We start from the raw sequence: 18,271 nt of genomic DNA on the forward strand, positions 1-18,271 counted from the left end.
AGACCCAACAATGCAGAAGAGCTGAAGGCCACTATCAGAGCAACCTGGCTCTCATAACACCTGAGCAGTGCCACAGACTGATCGACTCCATGCCACGCCGCATTGCTGCAGTAATTCAGGCAAAAGGAGCCCCAACTAAGTATTGAGTGCTGTACATGCTCATACATTTCATGTTCATACTTTTCAGTTGGCCAAGATTTCTAAAAATCCTTCCTTTGTATTGGTCTTAAGTAATATTCTAATTTTCTGAGATACTGAATTTGTGATTTTCCTTAGTTGTCAGTTATAATCATCAAAATTAAAAGAAATAAACATTTGAAATATATCAGTCTGTGTGTAATGAATGAATATAATATACAAGTTTCACTTTTTGAATGGAATTAGTGAAATAAATCAACTTTTTGATGATATTCTAATTATATGACCAGCACCTGTATATATATAAATTGTGGAACGTGTGAGTTAAAAGGGTAATTTCACCTTACAAATAATAATAATTAAAAAATGGATTTTCAAACAAAACCCCATTTATGCATGCTATTGCTTTTAATTGTGATGCGTACTGGAAAAATAAAGGACAATATAGTTGAAAAATATTGACAGCCCACTCTTATGTCAGATTACACTCAAAGTAAAAGGCTAGAAAAACACTTCCCTATGATTAATTTACCTTAAAACAAATCAGAATCTAACCCTCACGTACAACAGATTAGCCCGCTGTTTAAATCTGTATTGTTACCAAGAGTTATTTACCTGACCAATAAATGAGAACTCCAATGTCCTTAATTCTATTTATCTGAAGAAAAGTCCTGTTAGACAAACCAAGTTTTAATCTGGGTGAAATTCTGAGCACCAATATCATAATTACGTGTCTATATTACATGTCAAACTATGATTTAAAGAAAATGAGAGGGAAATTAAATGGATAGCACAGGAAACAAGTTGTTTTCAGTGAAATAGTAACATTTTTTTACTTTTACATGACACTTTTTTTATTCACTCACAACACAACAATGATCAAGGCCATGGAGCATTAGCAGATCGAATGAAGCATCACTCCATTTTCATTCTCAATGCTAGAATAACTTGCATACGATAAAAGGTGTTAGTATTTAAAGAGAACCAAACCTAAAAAAGAAGCAAAATATCTCCATGTCAGAAAAAAAAGAAAAAAAAACATAACTTACATACATTTTCACATGAAGGATTATTTCCTAATCCCATAAGAATAATGAACAGTTTAATAGATTACAGCTAATCAGGAGCCCCGACAGTTAATTTGCATTCTTCCACTGAAATCTCCCAAGAAGAATCACATTAATTTACATACGGCAGATACAAATGGCATCACAAGATGACCTCTCCCCATTAACCAATCCTTGCTTTCTCAGAACAGTCTTAAGTGTTTCACCACAGGCCATTTTTAGGACAGCCAGAGCTAGAACAGATCACCTTCTAACCACCACTGATGTTTAACTTGAATGTAAATTTCATTTGAAGGAGGTGACCCGCTCACTTAACTGGCTGAATGAGCAGGTGTGGCCGTAGATTAGGAGTAAAATACATTAAGCATGGTTCATTTTTGGCGCAGCAATGTCTCGCATCGATATCAGGCTGGAAATCCCTCCACCAGATTTTCATTCCCAATTCTCCCAGTCTTCATCCACCAACTGATGGAAAGATAGAATAATGAAAATGGCATTAATTACACTGTAAAATGTCTTAACACTCTCATATTCACAAGTTGCAAGACAAGGAGGGATTGCAAAATTAGCTGACAGGCTGTTTAGGAAACTTAATGGCAAAGTAAAAAGTGAATTCAAATCTAAGTGATATTCAGTGTTGCTTAATTTTATATAGCCAGCAAAATCATATATTTGATATATTGCCCAGCCCTACTGTAAAGACAGACATCATTGCTGAGATTCATAATTAACATCAACATACTGTGCTGGGAAATACTTGGCAGTGTATGCATATAGATTTTTAATTCATCATGAGAAATCAAGTTTTCCTTGATCTTTTGACATAAAGGAGATACTATTGTAACTCATATTGTAACATCAGAGCTCAAAACTTCCACCCTGATCCAAAAAGACCATATATTGAAGCAAGCTGCAAAAACATTCATTCTGAAATCTGAAATTCATGCACACGTGATTGCCAAAATTTACATATCAACAACACCTATTTGGTGTACAGAATCTTGGCCAATCCAGGCATGATAAGGCAATAAAGAGGGAGTAATATAAATACTTTTATTCCTAAACACTTCTCTGCCATTTCTAGTTTAATGTTGATTGTTTGGTGAAGCAGAACAAACCTCTTCTGTTACATCTACTTTAGACAAAGCCAGCTGAACTTCTTCCTCTGTCATATCCAGATCAAAATCCTTCTCCCAGTCTTCACTCACATCTGTACTTGAACCTATGCATACACACACATTTGATTATACAAACACTTCAATCATATCAAATATATACAAATGATTGAAGGGACAGCTCAGCCAAAAATGAAAATTCTTTCATCACTTACTCACCCTCATGCTTACTTTCTTCTACTGAACACAAACTGAGATTTTTAGAAGAATATCTCAGCTCTGTTGGTCCATACAATGCAAGTGAATGGTGGCCAGAACTTTGAAGCTCCAAATTGCACATAAAGGCAGCATAAAAGTAACTCATAAGACTCCAGTGGTTAAATCAATGTCTTTAGAAGCCATATGATACATGTGGGTGAGAAACAGATCAATATTTAGGTTATTTTTTACCATAAACCTCCACTCTTCATTTTTGGCGATTCACATTCTTCATGCATATCACCGCAGACTGGGCAGGGAGGAGAATTTATTGTAAAAAAAAAACGGACTTAAATATTGATGTGTTTCTCACCCACATCAATCTTATCACTTCTGAAGACATGGATTTAACCACTGGAGTCATATGGACTATGTTTATGCTGCCTTTATGTGCTTTTGGAGCTTCAAAGTTCTGGTCACCATTCACTTGAATTGTATGGACCAACAGAGCTGAGATATTCTTCTATAGATAACCATTCCTTTACATTAAAACAAGGTACCAAAACTGGTATTGTTTTTGTGTTAAAGGTGCACTCAGTAATTTTTTCCTCATTAAAAAAGTTTAACTCCTAAAGAATTTAATTGTAATTTTGCAATATATGTAGGAAATCATGAGCAGTCACATTAAAATGAAGACTCCAGTCATATCAGTAACCTTATAAAAGCTGTTTTATTCTACATGGAGACGGTCCGCACATGGGGGCTGCCACGTTAGAATCACATGACCAGCCTCGCTTAATCTCAGTAACCATCCTGTTATTTGACACTTTCACTCACTGATTAAAGTAATCATGGATGACTGTGAATACTACATTTCTACAATGACATCTGAAACTGAAAACTATTGATTTTTACTGTTGCTGCATCCAAGCCACTAGGTGTCACTGTAAGTCCAAGATGACACAAAGACAAAAGTTACTGAGTGCACCTTTAAGATAGTTTGGATCAATATAATCACCTTTCTTGCCATTATTAGAGGGTGTTGATTTGCCGCTGTCTGAGTTGAGCTCGAACACTCGGAGGTCTTGAGCTACGTCCTCTCCTGTGGTCTCTTCACGCTGTGATGGCCTCTCCTCTGGGACTGCTGTGACCTGAAGACTGGCCTCTGAGAGTTTGAGCAAGACCACCTCTTCTTCAGCGGGCGGCGACTGGGTCACTCTGATGGTGACGGGGTCCGCTTGATTCTCGATCTGGGTGGGGAAGCTGACGCTGTCACTGCTCACAGAGGGAGTGACATCAGATGCTACATTGCTGGGGGAAACCATCACCTGAGGGACGGAAGAGCTTTCAGGGGTGGTCTCTATTGTGACCGCAGGGACTTGTGGCTCCTCGACAGGGGGGGTGAAATCTAAGCGAGATGCAGACGTGGCCCCGAGAAACTCACCTGGGGATAGAAAAAAAAATAGCGACAGAGGAATATAATGGCTTTGGGTCCAAAACCTAGTGAGCTGCATTTCTGACGCAAAAGGTAATCCAAAAGATATGCAGTACACACTTTCCAAAAAAAAACTTTCAATTGAAATGCTCTAAATTGTGTTTATTTTGGTCAGACCTTCTTCATCCTCTTCCTCCCAGCCCAGACTCTCAGAATGATCCGTCTGCTCTGCTCTCTGCTTCAGTGCCACCCTCCTGGCCTCCTCCTATAAACAAAAACACACTTTACCAAATAAAACCTCATAATCAACATGGAACAAAGAGAGCTAATGTTGTAATCTAACCTGAAGTATCAGTTCTGCCACATAAACAGTGGTAAATATTTGTTTTGACAATGATTTTATTATAATTCTTTACTAAATTATACAAGGCATCATGAAATCTGTACTTTGGTCACAATTTTGTTCCATTCAATTATTTTGGTTCAAATCATAATAGGTACTTAAAACGAAGACAATAAAATGATAAAAAAAAGGGCGATAAAATGAATTTAAGGAAACATGAATATCATAATGATTTTAATACACTTTTGTTTGGCTATCAAGTTTCTTAAAGAGAGTATCATAGACTAATTTCTCAATCCATTCTTGTCTGGCGATGATATGAGAGAATTAAGACATGTTTTAATTGTGCTTCTTGTTTAAAGTTTAGCAGCAAAAATGGCGTTAGAGCTGCTTAGTTCTATTAAAGGAATAGTTCACCCAAAATTCCATTCCAGATGTGTATGACTTTCTTTCTTCAACAGAACACAAACAAAGATTTTAAGAATATTTCAGCTCTGTAGGTCAAAACAATGCAAGTCAACAAGGTCCAAAACTTTGAAGCTCAAAAACCATAAAGGCAGCATAAAGTAATCCATAGAACTCAGCTGTTTCAATCCATGTCTTCTGAAGCGATGCAATCAGTTTTGGGTGAGAACAGACCAAAATTAAACTCCTTTTCATCTGTACATCTTGACATCTGCAGTCTGCTTGGCGATCATTTCTCGATAACACTTCCTATGGCGCCATCTAGTGCTCTGCACATGCGTCAAGCACTAGGAAGTGTAATCGAGCTTGAAATCATGATCGTGTCCAGAGACTGCAATGGTAAAATGTACAAAGAACAAGGAGTTACATATTGGTCTGTTCTCATCCAAAACCCATTAGACTGCTTCAGAAGACATGGATTAAACCACTGGAGTCGAATGGATTACTTTTATGATGCCTTTATGTGCTTTTTGGAGCTTCAAAGTTTTGTTCACCATTCACTTGCATTGTATGAACCTACAGAGCTGAGATATTCTTCTAAAAATCTTCGTTTGTGTTCTGCAGTCGAAACAAAGTCATACACATCTGGGACAGCATGAGGGTGAGTAAATGATGAGAATTTTGGAGAGCAAAAGTGAACTATCCATTTAAAATAAAAAAATCTATTAATTACTGAGAATTTTCATTTTTGGGGAAATATTCCTTTAATTACGTGAATCAGTTCAAACTCAGTGAACCAATTTAAAAAAAAATTTATTTGTTTCATCACTCAAAAATCGAAAAGTCACTAGAGGGACATTTGAATGCTTTCGTGCTGGGCTTTGTTTCATAACTTTAATTGCATTTTGGAAAATAAATGAATGGGACATACATAAAGTGTTATTATATGACTTATATTCGATTATTAAATTCCGTAATTGATGCTTTGCATTTTCACCATCAGATTGTTGCATAGATGCCTTTTGGATTGCAAACCTTATGGTAGATACATATTCTGTCCAGCAGAGGGCGATATCATGTTAATCTTTAACTGACTGTGAACACATCTTTGATACCACACCAAACCACAAGCTAAAGCAAATATGAAAACTCAAAGAGAGAAATTGTTTTGCTGGTGAGTGTTATGTGTACTGATGAAATGTTGTTGATTATTAGGTTCTCTGAGTCCAGATAAGCTCATAAGCCTGATTTCAGCTCAAGGGTCTATATTAGAAACATCTCTAAGCTTTACCTACCTGCTCCAATTGGAACACTTTATAGAAGTAGCGCTGCCAGAACTCAGAGTGAGCCACTGCTGCAGGCACCTGCCATAAACACAATCAAGAGAAACACCTTTTAGAATGAGAATTTGTGTTGATCGAAAACACTCTGAATCATAAAGTCTGCTTTAGTATCAAATTAATTATGCAATACAGAGAATGTTTGACTCAGTTTCAAAAACCTAGTGAGCCGCCTCACAATCCACAGCCTAGACAGCATTCTCATAAAAATGTAACTACAAAGGTGACCGATTTGGAAAGCAAAGGCAGCAACTTTGTGCATCATATACAAAGTGCTCCTTTCAAGCATTCAAGCACACAACGGCCCAAAATATGTTTTAAATAGAACATTTTGCCGCAATGGGAGTACACCTAAATGGAATGCTGTAATTTACACTTTTCACGATTATGGCATGAAGCATCATACCATCTTAGTGTAGAGAGCTCTGATGGCGGGACTATTGACCAGCAGCTCTGAGATTTCCGCTTTCCTCTCTTCCAAACTGAAACTGGACATCCAGCCGTCAAACTGATGTGGAGGGCCTGGAAAAAGAAAAGTGCATGAATTAAACCTTAATCTCTCATAAGCACACATTTGATATTAAAAAAAATTCCATGCACCTGTGTGTGTGTGTGTGTGTGTGTGTGTGTGAGAGAGAGAGAGAGAGAGAGAGAAAATAGGCGTTTACGTACCGTCAGGTTCATTGCAGTAGGTAGCAGGGTCTGCCTGAAGACTGTATAGTCGAGCCTGAAAGGAAATCCAGTACATGTCACTAAAAAGCATGCAATAAGCCCAATTTTTATTACAGTAATTACAATAAATCCTATTCTCACGATTGTAATACGAAAAAAATATATATATTTAAATTGATTTAAGTATTGTAAATAAATTAATTTAGAAACAAATATAGTATAACATTATTTTTCAATATAATAGAGTAAAAGGCAGCTACTAGAGTAATGAGAATCAAATTATAACTGCCAAAAAAGCTAAAAATAAATACATTTAAAAAAAAGCTTAAAAAAAGGAGTAAAGCAAGCAATACAAAAAAACAAAAACAAAAAAACAAAAGCTTATTTTTTTATTGTCAATGCAAAAAATCATAATGGTAAGCTTAATTTTCTTTATGTAAAATGCACTTTTTTACTTTTGATTTTATGTTTCAATAAGATTCACTCATACAGATCATGAACATGATAGTAAGCAGAACGTTCGTTCTCGTAGACTCATGTCAGAAGTTAAAAAGTGTCCCACCAATGAAAAGATTGCTTGTTTGACATTCACTGGATGCCAAAAGTTTGGATTAATGTACAGATTTGGCTGTTTCGGAAGGAAATTGTTACTTTAATTTAATTGATCCCAAAGTATAGTCAGGACATTACTGATGTAAAAAACAGCACCATCACTATTTGAAAAAAGTCATTTTTGATCAAATCTAGACAGGACCCATTTCCAGCAGCCATCACTCCAACACCTTATCCTTGAGTAATCATGCTAAATTGCTAATTTGGTACTAGAAAATCACTTGCCATTATATCAAACACAGTTGAAAGCTATTTGATTCGTTAAATGAAGCTTAACATTGTCTTTGTGTTTGTTTTTGAGTTGCCACAGTATGCAATAGACTGGCATGTCTTAAGGTCAATATTAGGTCAAAAATGGCAAAAAAGAAACAGCTTTCTCTAGAAACTCGTCAGTCAATCATTGTTTTGAGGAATGAAAGCTATACGATGTTTGAAACTGCCAAAAAACTGAAGATTTCATAGAAAGGTGTACACTACAGTCTTCAAAGACAAAGGACAACTGACTCTAACAAGGACAGAAAGAGATGTGGAAGACCAGATGTACAACTAAACAAGAGGATAAGTACATCAGAGTCTCTAGTTTGAGAAATAGACGCCTCACATGTCCTCAGCTGACAGCTTCATTGAATTCTACCCGCTCAACACCAGTTTCATGTAAAACAGTAAAGAGAAGACTCAGGGGTGCAGGCCTTATGGGAAGAATTGTAAAGAAAAAGCCACTTTTGAAACAGAAAAACAAAAAGAAAAGGTTAGAGTGGGCAAAGAAACACAGACATTGGACGACAGATAATTGGAAATGAGTGTTATGGATCTTAACCCCATTGAGCTTTTGTGGGATCAGCTAGACTGTAAGGTGCGTGAGAAGTGCCCGACAAGACAGCCACATCTATGGCAAGTGCTACAGGAAGTGTGGGGTGAAATGTCACCTGAGTATCTGGACAAACTGACAGCTAGAATGTCAAGGATCTGCAAAGCTGTCATTGCTGCACGTGGAGGATTTTTTGATGAGAACTCTTTGAAGTAGTTTAACATTTGAATTTTTTTTTCAAATTGTAATAGTAATTTTTCATGTTATTAATGTCCTGACTATACATCGTGATCAGCTGAATGACACGTTGGTGAATAAAAGTACCAATTTATTTCCATAAGAGCAAAATCTGTACAGTATTCCAAACTTTTGGCCGCCAGTGTATTTTCCACGACAGCAGCCTCTAAAACAGAGCTGTACAGATGAGTCAGGAAAGAGGACTGACCTTGCTGCTGTCATACACCTCTGTTGTGCCTGCTGGAGTGGCTACCAGCGTGATGACATCACAGTCAATGGTCATGTCTGGGGGAGGGGCCAAAGTGTCTGTGATCACGCCCAGAATATTGGAAAGGCCCTTCCTCACCTTTTCTGTGGCCTCTGATGAACCTTCAACCTACAAGGAAAAGATGAACTTTAAAAACTGCATTTAAAGGAATATTCTGGGTTCAGTCTCAATGTACAGTATATGTGGCAAATGTTGATCAACACAGAAAATCATTTGGACTTGTGCCTTAAAAAAAAAAGTAAAAATGGAGGTTACAGTGAGGCACTTACAATGGAAGTGAATGGGGCCAATTTTTGGAGGGTTTAAAAGACACAAATGTGAAGCTTATAATTTTATAAAAGGACTCAAATCACGTTAACACGCATTTGTTCAGGTCTTGTCGCTATACTTTTAAAACAGTGAGTATTTTTAACATTTACAGATAGGCCCCATTCACTTCCATTGTAAGTGCTTCACTGTAACCCAGATTTTTGGGCAAGTAAAAAATATTTTTTGTGGTAATCAATATTATGCCAAAAATGCTGTTGAGTGAGCTTAACTTGCATTGAACCTTGAATATTCCTTTAAACAGCTATATGTGACTAGGGTTTATGGAGCTACTCTCTTACTGTATCTAAATTAATCAAACTAGAGAGATGCCACATCTAGTGCTAGCACTGAAGACAACAACCTAAACCAAAACCATCAACATGGTTTTGGTTTGGTAAAAAATTGTCTCCTTACAGCCAGTTTGTTCTTAACAGCGGTAGCTGTTGCGACAATGGAGCAAGCAGTGTCATGTTGGACCACGCTGGAGAATTCTGTCAGGTCCCGTTTGATGAACTCATAAGCCTCAGCTGACTGTTGAGACAAAAGATCATTTTATTATAATAACTAAGTAAAGGGCTAAGACAGATAATAACATGCAAAAGAAAACAAAATAGAAGCACTTTCACAGACAACAGTCTCAGACTCTTTTTGACCCCACGGTATATGTAACCTTAACATATTACTGGCACTGTGATACTAAAAACATGTCATTATTCTCCATATGATAAATCCACTTCTGATCTAGATTATTAGTCTGTATCTGATCTGGATTAGACTCACCTTGTCTTTGACGGTCTGGAAACTTTGTGTCAGCCAGCCCCCCCACCATCCTCCTTCCCTGAGATCATAACACATGAACCTAATAATAATTAACAATCACGGACATGATGTATTTGGGTCATTCCTGTTAAGCACCTTTTAAACTCTGTAACTTTTAAATGCATATGCTTGTGTTGTGATTTAATAATGTATTTTTATAAAAATAAAAAAAAAACAGTACACCAAACGTTCAGAAATATGCTCTGGTCAAGCTCAGGCAACTAAACGTTTTTAAGTAACTTGATTGCTTACACAATGGCATATTTTTCCTAACCACTTAAAACAAACTGTGTCTCATGCGTTTATGTCATATATGTCAATTCAATTAATTAAATACAAATTCTCAAGATTAAATAAATAATTACTTCTTTAATCTTACCCTAAGATCAACTAATATTTTATATCATAATATGTATAACAAGGATTCAAATATTTTTGTATTTTAGTGGCATTTTTGCCCGAGCCCCCTTAACTTCTGAACCTGACCTGGAATATTTCTAAATTAATTGCAAGTTTTTCATGTTTAAAAAAAAAAAAAAAAAAAAAAATGCACAAAAACAGCACTATTCACCAAACCAAGACATACTTATAATTAAATAAGCATAACTGCATAGTTTACATAATGAGCACACAGATATTTTCTCTATAGTAGTATAATGACTCATAAAATTAATAATCATTAAACACAATGTGAGTGAATAATCTAATCTCTGTAGCAATGATACAGTTACTTTAAAGTTAACAGTCTAGAACAATATGTAACATATGAATTTAGACTCCATTTTAATGCCTGATCACGCTATTTCATTCCTCTAATGTGAATATAAATGATCTCTGCCTATTCTAGGTTTGTATGCGATGGAATTATACTCATATAATCATTAAAGTCCTGTTTATTTCACATATGTTTTGTTCATGTCGTGTACATGACTCGGTGAGATTTTTGTAAACAAACCCGTCTCACTTCCTCCTTGACATCCGCCATCAAACGCATCATTTAAAAAACATCAATAACATGCGTTTAATGCAGCTATGCGTCCTTATGAGTAAGATTGGCGTTATTAAACGCGAACAGAATGTTAATATAATGTATTTAAGTGATAAAGTGAATGTTTGTGGGCTGTGAACTCACCCGTCTGCCATCTTCAGCGCATGACGTCATACGTATGGCCTGAACTCTGACCTCTGCAGCGCATCAAAAAACTACCAAATGTATAACCTAAGAGATAATTTATTCATCATCTTAAGAGTAATTAGAACCAATTTATCACATTAAACATGAAAATATATGTGAAATTGTTAATTAAAAACATTTTCTATCTCACACTGCTGAGTACGGCAACCGAAAATTATCAAACTTGTGATAAAACGCAAAATCCCTCGTCGATTGTGCAGGGGGCGACTAAAGCAGCAACCTCACACTATTTATTATTATTATTATTATTATTATTTATTTATTTATGTATTTATTTATTTATTTATTTTTTATTTTTTATTTTTTATTTTTTATTTTTTATTTTTAGTTGTTTAGTCAAACAAAATAAATGAACAATTTTCCAAATAAATAAATCTATAAATAAATGCAATTTGTAAGGATAAGCTAAAGGAAAAAAAAAAAAAAAAAAAAAAAATATATATATATATATATATATATATATATATATATATATATATATATATATATATATATATATATATAAATGCCAGAAATATTGCTGAAATGTACACTTGATTTATCCCACATTTTTATCACTATGTAAAACAATATATAAAAATGCTATATACTGTACATTTGACTTTTGATTTCATGTAGTGTAAGAAAAGTTTAAGAGACAGTCCTGATGTACAGACAAACTTCTTATGAGAAAAATAAAATATGTTACATTAGGGGAAACGTTCTGTCCCCTATGATGATTTTGAAGAAGAAAACAACACAATCATTCTAGTGTAAAATAATAGATTATATCAGCTTTCAAATTTTTTATTGTCTCTGTTTAATACTTTTACTTTAAAAAAAAACAAAACAAAAATAAGCTCTTTTTTTTTTTTTTTTTTTTAAATACCCAGACATCCCCTCTAATATATATATATATATATATATATATATATATATATATATATATATATATATATATATATATATATATATTTAAAGTGTTAAAATAACCATATAACAAATAAATACGCTATGTGGGCTATATTTCTATTACAGGTATATCTAAACATTCACCAGCTATAGCAAAAAGTCTTGAACTTTTACACATTTTGTCAAAATCTTAGTTTGTTGTCTTATAGAAGTTAAATGGCATCAGAAGTGGTTTAAAGCCTCAGGGGAAAGGGCTTGTCTCGTCACGCTGCTACACATAATCAAGAAATGAATTTGCTCATAATGGAACTGACATGAGGAGTTTATCACCTCATTAGAATTCAGAGCAGCCCATATGGATGAAGCCCTATTGGGAATGCTTAACTACACACCTGAGGCCCTGGGCCCCTCACATTATATACAGGCTAACAGAAGACCCCCATCCCAGCTGTATTTAGCTTGTCACTGAGCAGTTGACAGGAAGTGAGGTTTTAACAGGATGTCACAAGGTCAGCGCTCTGCCTCTCTCTTAATTGAAGTCTCCCGGTATCCAGACATTGAGCAATATGTGCGTGTGTTACACAATATGTCCCCCAAATGCTCCCCAGTCCCACTAATTGGGACCTTTGGCTCCCTTATTAACTCTGTCAGTCTGAATCCAGGGCCACAGAAGGCGTTTTTTATTTATTGATTAGACGTTCCCTCTATCTCACAGTTAGAACAGATTGCAGAGGCATCGCTAGGCACCAAAATCACAAGCACGGAGAATGAAAATGTCATGTAAACAAACGCTGAAAACAGCATAAGCTTAAATCGCAGACAGATTTGATTAAATATGTTATTATTCATTCAATAACTAAAAAGGTTATTCAAAATATTGACTGGATGTAAATGCTTTAAGCAAAAGTTAAAGTAAAATTTGGTCATCACTTACTCACCCTCATGTCATTCTAAACAATCACTTTCTTTCCTCTGTGAAACATAAAAGGATATATTTTGAAGAGTGTCCACGCTGCGAATTTCCATACAACAAAAGCATGCTCCATAAAGGACAAAAATGTCTTTCCTAGCCATTTGATAAGTCTTACGATAGCTTTAAGCAAGGAGCAGATTGTTATTCAATGAAAATATTCCACCGAAGTTCTCAAATCTCAGTCACACTTTCACATGCAAACATTGTGCGATATAATCGATTGTGAGACATTCACTTGTATACATAAACATCTTTGATATGTATACTTTGTATATAAGACTCTAAGGTTTAAATCTTTATTATATATTGGTGTTTTTTCAACTCTGGGCCCTTTCATGTCCCAGGGGTTGATTTTTATTCAAACTAAAATATTGCAACGTTTTTCTCTTTGTTATATGAAGGTCACATTTAAACTGACTTTTACCAGGCCTTCATCATTTATTTTTGGTACTATTCAAATGCCTTTTTTATTAACAGATTTAACTGTTTTGGCCTTGTCCCAGTCCCAAACTTAAATTTTACCTTTCACCACACCAAACAATTTGACCTTTAATATGTTAGTGTACTTGTTAACAAAGTCAACAAAGGTGTCAGTGAAGAGCATGCAAGAGGCAAGTGATGTCTGAAGAAAACAAAGGAAATTCAAGGTAGATATCACTTGTGAGCAGAATATTTTTATTGGTATTCATTTCTAATCAAGTTGTAATTTTGCCAAATTATGCAAAAGGTATGAAAATATTATTTCATTGTGTGTATTTAGGATACATAAAATGTTAGCTATAAAATTAGCTTCAGCAAAACAAAGGAGTCAGACACTTTACTAAAAAAAAAAAAGTAAAAATGTTAATTTCCATCAGCGTAATTTCCACCACAAAATACTATTAAAAACAATACAGAATTTTAGATGTGCTGGAAATGACAATATGGTGGGAATTTTCATGACTTCCATAAAAATGTTTCAAAAATTAAATAAATCTTCTGTGATTCATGTGCATACACTGTGGGCTTTATTAGTAGACAGTGTGAATAATGTTATAACCAGACTTTACTTTTCTTGACGTTCACAATGCTTAAAGTGCCTTTGAAGAAACAAGCATTTACAACAATACATACAGTACACAGTATATCCAGTATTTATTTCTTTATATATAGTTGTACATACTGTATGTTTGCCTATGTGTCTCTACCTTGCCCTAACAATGTACACACACATACAGATACACACCCTGCTGTGATCTCTCTATGGACAGTTACCATCTGCCCCAATCAGGAAACACCAGCTTTGCACAAGTCAATGTGTCTAATTATCCCTGTGCAGCAGGCCAGGCCACAGATCCCAGTAATCCCCTCAATGTGTTCAGCTTCCCATACCCACCTGTGCCTGGGACCTGGAGGGTGCCCCTGGCTCAGGGGGGCCGCAGGGACACGAAGACCCGCTGAGGGAGCTTCTTCACTGGGCAGCATGGCAGCTGCTTCCCCCAGCTGGGACGTTCACCAGCTGACTGCGCGGCAGCCCCTGACAGGAGCTCTTTAGCGCTGTCAATGGGCCCATAAATAAGGAGCTAAGTGTCTTTGTGTTGCCGTTGGAGTGTCAGAGCCCTCTGCAGGCCAGCCAGGCCCGTTACCATACTGAAACAGAGCGGATAAAAGGACAAAAAGAGGGGGCTGTGTTACTGGCTGCCCCCTGCGCTCTTTCTTTATGCTCGGAGCGAGTGCTATTGTCTCACTCCATTTAGGGTGAGAAAGAAAGGGAGGAGAAGAGAGGAGGAGAGGAGAGATATTTCTTCATCTCTCCTCTGATCTTTCTCTTGTCAGGCCAGGATTCCTGCTTGGAGAAATGTGTATTTTTCACGCTTGATTTAAGCTCTTGAGAAATACAGACTCAAACTGTGTGTGTATAAAAGGATTTTGTACAAATGAAGATTTCAAGTTCAAACACACAGGATTTTTCTTTGCACGTCATCAGCGCATGCACATGACAGTATCACAAGCATTCGTAGTGTGCATGCGCCTAATGTGTCCATACAGGCTTGTGGTAAAAAAGAGTATGCTTTAAAAGAGACAGAACCCCATGTGGAAAAACAAAGCATACACTAGCCTTTAGTCAAATAATAGCTAAAAAACTCATTAGAGAATTTTCACATATTGAGCTACACATAACACATAATATACACATCAGCTACACCTAAGTTACACATTCGTTACACATATGTATTTTCTCAGGCACTTATAGAGTCACAACTTACATAATTTCACTAGTACACCCAAATGACAATAATCATATCATACTGTTCATGTGTTACACTTGCTATAGTTTACTTCAGTGTTGTTTCTACTTCAGCTAGCAATGTCAAATGTAAATCAAATCAATCACTGAAACATCAGCGCCACCTTGAGTAAGAAATAACAAGTATAATATGTATGTGTACATGCATATAAATACTGATAATTCATTGTTGCACAGAAAATCAACATGGTATAGTGTTTATTTGAATGAATATAGTACTAATTTCTCTTGTAATAAACAAAGAAATAGATATCCTGTGATAGTAAACTTAAATAGTAGAAATAATCATAAAATATGCAATTTATGGAAGTGCGAAACAAAACTGACACTCCTAATTACCTCGGGTCTCTATAAAGACCCTATACATTTTTGGTACTTAAACCAATATAAAAAAAAAATTCTGTTGCAATTTTGACGTATGTGTGTGTGTGTATGTGTGTGTGTGTTACACTGTTTATAAGAGATAGATTGAGGAATAGTAAAGAGGTTTGGGCACAATTCCAAAAAATGGATGAGGTACAGGGGCTGGAATGAGTTATGCGTTTAAGGGTTAATTCTATATTGTGTGCATGAAGAGGCTTCATAGGCCAGAAATATACTTAACGCAGTGGAACAATGAACATTGACATTTGCTCTTACGGTATGTTGCTGTGGTGGTAACAAACCTCCGTACACAATGGGGTGATAGAGTTACCTTCAAATGTCTGTTAAACTGGATTTGTTGTTATTCAGATTTAAACATGTTTATGCTTACAACCAGGGACTAAAATCGGTTCAAGGAACGAAAACGAAACCAAAAACAAACTAAATTTTTAGCAGAATGTAACTGAAAACTGAAACAAAGTGATTTTCAATTGTTCCAGAGTGAAAACTTTATTTTTAAATGCTGGAAACTGGTTATAAACTGGTTAATTTTTATTCCAACAATTTTTCATGAAGTTAACAAGTTAAATAAAGTTCGGGAGCAGGCTATGCCTCAACCAATCAGCTACTTCCCATCAACGCACTTATACTGAACCAACCTCCTCAGCTCCGTTTGTCTCAGTTTCTCAACGGACTCACTTACCATGGCTCCCGAGCTTCAGATCAACCCTTCTGACTCAGATGATGATTTATTTTGAATAAATTCTCCTTCACCCAGGAAATCATCTCAACAGTCCTCAACGAGCCAAATTCCACACCGGCTGCGTTCCACCGTTCTTATTCCCCAACCCCGCGGGCATTCTCATCCAAGCTCACTGTCAGAGATTTCTCCAACCCTGACTTGATCATAGGACCGCTCTTCTCCGCTCACGAGATCTACCATCCGAGATCGCCACAGGCACGGAAGCCGACGTGATCGTTCTCCTCGTCAACAGCGTCTCTCATCCATCCACCCGCAGTCCTCCTCAGCGCGTTCACGTTCACGGCACGTCTCCAGACGAGAGACCAGTATCAAGGAGTGGACCGTGGCTCACCTTCAGCGAGCTCTTAAGGATAAAGTCATCCACTTCAGCCACTCCAACAAAAAATCAAGATTATTTCAAATTTACACAGCATCCAACAAAACATCAGCAACTATAAACTCAGAGCCCTAAACATTTCCGGCATTCTCACGCGATCCTCCCACCGTCATTCGTGACGTCACCAAGCATCCTCCACAACAACCTCAGCCAGAAGCATTCGCGCCACCTAGTGGAGTCCAAGCGCAAATTCCAGCATTATCTGCTCCTTCCACCTCAGATCTATCCCAGATCATTACATCCTTCTTTTCATCCCTATGCTCACAAACAGCTCCAAATTCTCACACACTTACATCCTTTCATCCCACCATCCATTCCTCTACCCTTCCTTCAGCCGTTAATAGCAGCACGGCTCCTGTCATTCCCGGTTCCTCTCTATCAACCAACCCAAAACAAGTTCCCTTTGCAGTAAACCCAGGAATTCTACCTTTCAACTGATTTTTTCAACCTCATCCTATTTCTTCTTTCTTTCCAACTAATCTATCCCTTTTCCCCTTCCTCGCCTATCCTAACCCCTCCCCTTCCCAATACCCTCACATCCTGCCAATAAACAGTAGCCCATATACCCTGGCTACAGCAGCACAACCTCCTCGCCCAGCTACATCAATTCATCGGCCCTACCCCGTTTCTTCATCCTTTCGTCTGCAAATCCTATCAGGTAACTACATCGACCTAGCCCAACTTCTTCAGCCATCCCTCTTAAATATCAGCCAGCCAAGATGAGAAACTCTGGGCTCTGGGCTCAAACAGCTCGCTGTGCAGCTGGATCCGGGACTTCCTGTCAAGCAGACGCTAGGAGGTGAGAGAGGAGAGGAGGTGCACACTCTGACACACTGGTGTCAGGAGCACAACCTCTTCCTCAACGTCAGTAAGACAAAGGAGCTTGTGGTGGACTTCAGGAGAAGAGATAGAGAACACAGTCCCATCACCATCAATGGAGCACCAGTGGAGAGAGTAAGCAGCTTCAAGTTCCTGGATGTCCACATCACTGAGGAACTCACATGGTCCATCCACACTGAAGCCGTTGTGAAGAAGGCTCATCAGCGCCTCTTCTTCCTGAGACGGCTGAGGAAGTTTGGAATGAACCGCCACATCCTCACACGGTTCTACACCAGCACTGTACAGAGCATCCTGACTGGCTGCATCTCTGCCTGGTTCGGCAATAGCACCGCCCACAACCGCAAAGCCCTGCAAAGGGTGGTGCGAACTGCCAGACACATCATCGGAGGTGAGCTTCCCTCCCTCCAGGACATATATACCAGGCGGTGTGTGAAAAAAGCTCAGAGGATCATCAGAGACTCCAGCCACCTGGGCCATGGGCTGTTCTCACTGCTACCATCAGGCAGGCGGTGTTGCAGCATCAGGACCCGCACCAGCCGACTTCATGACAGCTTCTTCCCCCAAGCAATCAGACTTTTGAACTCTTGATCCCCCACAATCAAAATACATCAGCACTGCACTTTATTACTCTTATATCTCACACCGGACTGTCATAAATTATATTATTATTATATTATATTCTCTCTTAACAACACACTGGCAACTTACTATCAACTGACAGCCTGAATGTCAATACAGTACAATACAACCTACTGTACATTTTATATATACTATATATACTTTTTTTATTGTATAATGTGTATTCTATATTGTGTGT

At 37.2% G+C, this 18,271-nt stretch overlaps 1 protein-coding gene across 2 annotated transcripts; it reads right to left on the reverse strand.

Moving 5' to 3' along the window:
- Window positions 1-537: 537 nt before the first annotated feature.
- On the reverse strand, window positions 538-10,943 carry LOC127411958 (BSD domain-containing protein 1). 2 transcript variants are annotated; one of them, XM_051647925.1, is made up of 11 exons: window positions 10,899-10,943; window positions 9,728-9,806; window positions 9,362-9,478; window positions 8,579-8,746; window positions 6,714-6,768; window positions 6,448-6,563; window positions 5,997-6,065; window positions 4,131-4,218; window positions 3,537-3,962; window positions 2,324-2,427; window positions 538-1,670 (listed from the first exon to the last, which is right to left on the reverse strand). In XM_051647925.1, exons 1-11 carry the CDS (start codon window positions 10,907-10,909, stop codon window positions 1,638-1,640), a joined length of 1,266 nt encoding a protein of 421 aa, XP_051503885.1. In that variant the 5' UTR covers window positions 10,910-10,943; the 3' UTR covers window positions 538-1,637. The 2 variants fall into 2 exon arrangements, with proteins under 2 accessions (XP_051503885.1, XP_051503886.1); XM_051647926.1 differs by having other exon boundaries at window positions 9,728-9,785; window positions 10,899-10,938.
- Between the last annotated feature and the right edge of the window lie 7,328 nt (window positions 10,944-18,271).

This window comes from Myxocyprinus asiaticus, chromosome 21 (assembly GCF_019703515.2).
Source record: "Myxocyprinus asiaticus isolate MX2 ecotype Aquarium Trade chromosome 21, UBuf_Myxa_2, whole genome shotgun sequence".
NCBI classification, from domain to species: Eukaryota; Metazoa; Chordata; class Actinopteri; order Cypriniformes; family Catostomidae; genus Myxocyprinus; species Myxocyprinus asiaticus.

Bases quoted from the DNA above. Each gene is read 5' to 3' on its own strand.
- LOC127411958 (XM_051647925.1), bottom strand. The intron at 6,769-8,578 runs GTCAGTCCTCTT...ATTTCCTTTCAG, and splicing joins AGGTGTATGACAGCAGCAAG to GCTCGACTATACAGTCTTCA. The intron at 6,066-6,447 runs GTATGATGCTTC...TGTTTATGGCAG, and splicing joins GAGCTCTCTACACTAAGATG to GTGCCTGCAGCAGTGGCTCA.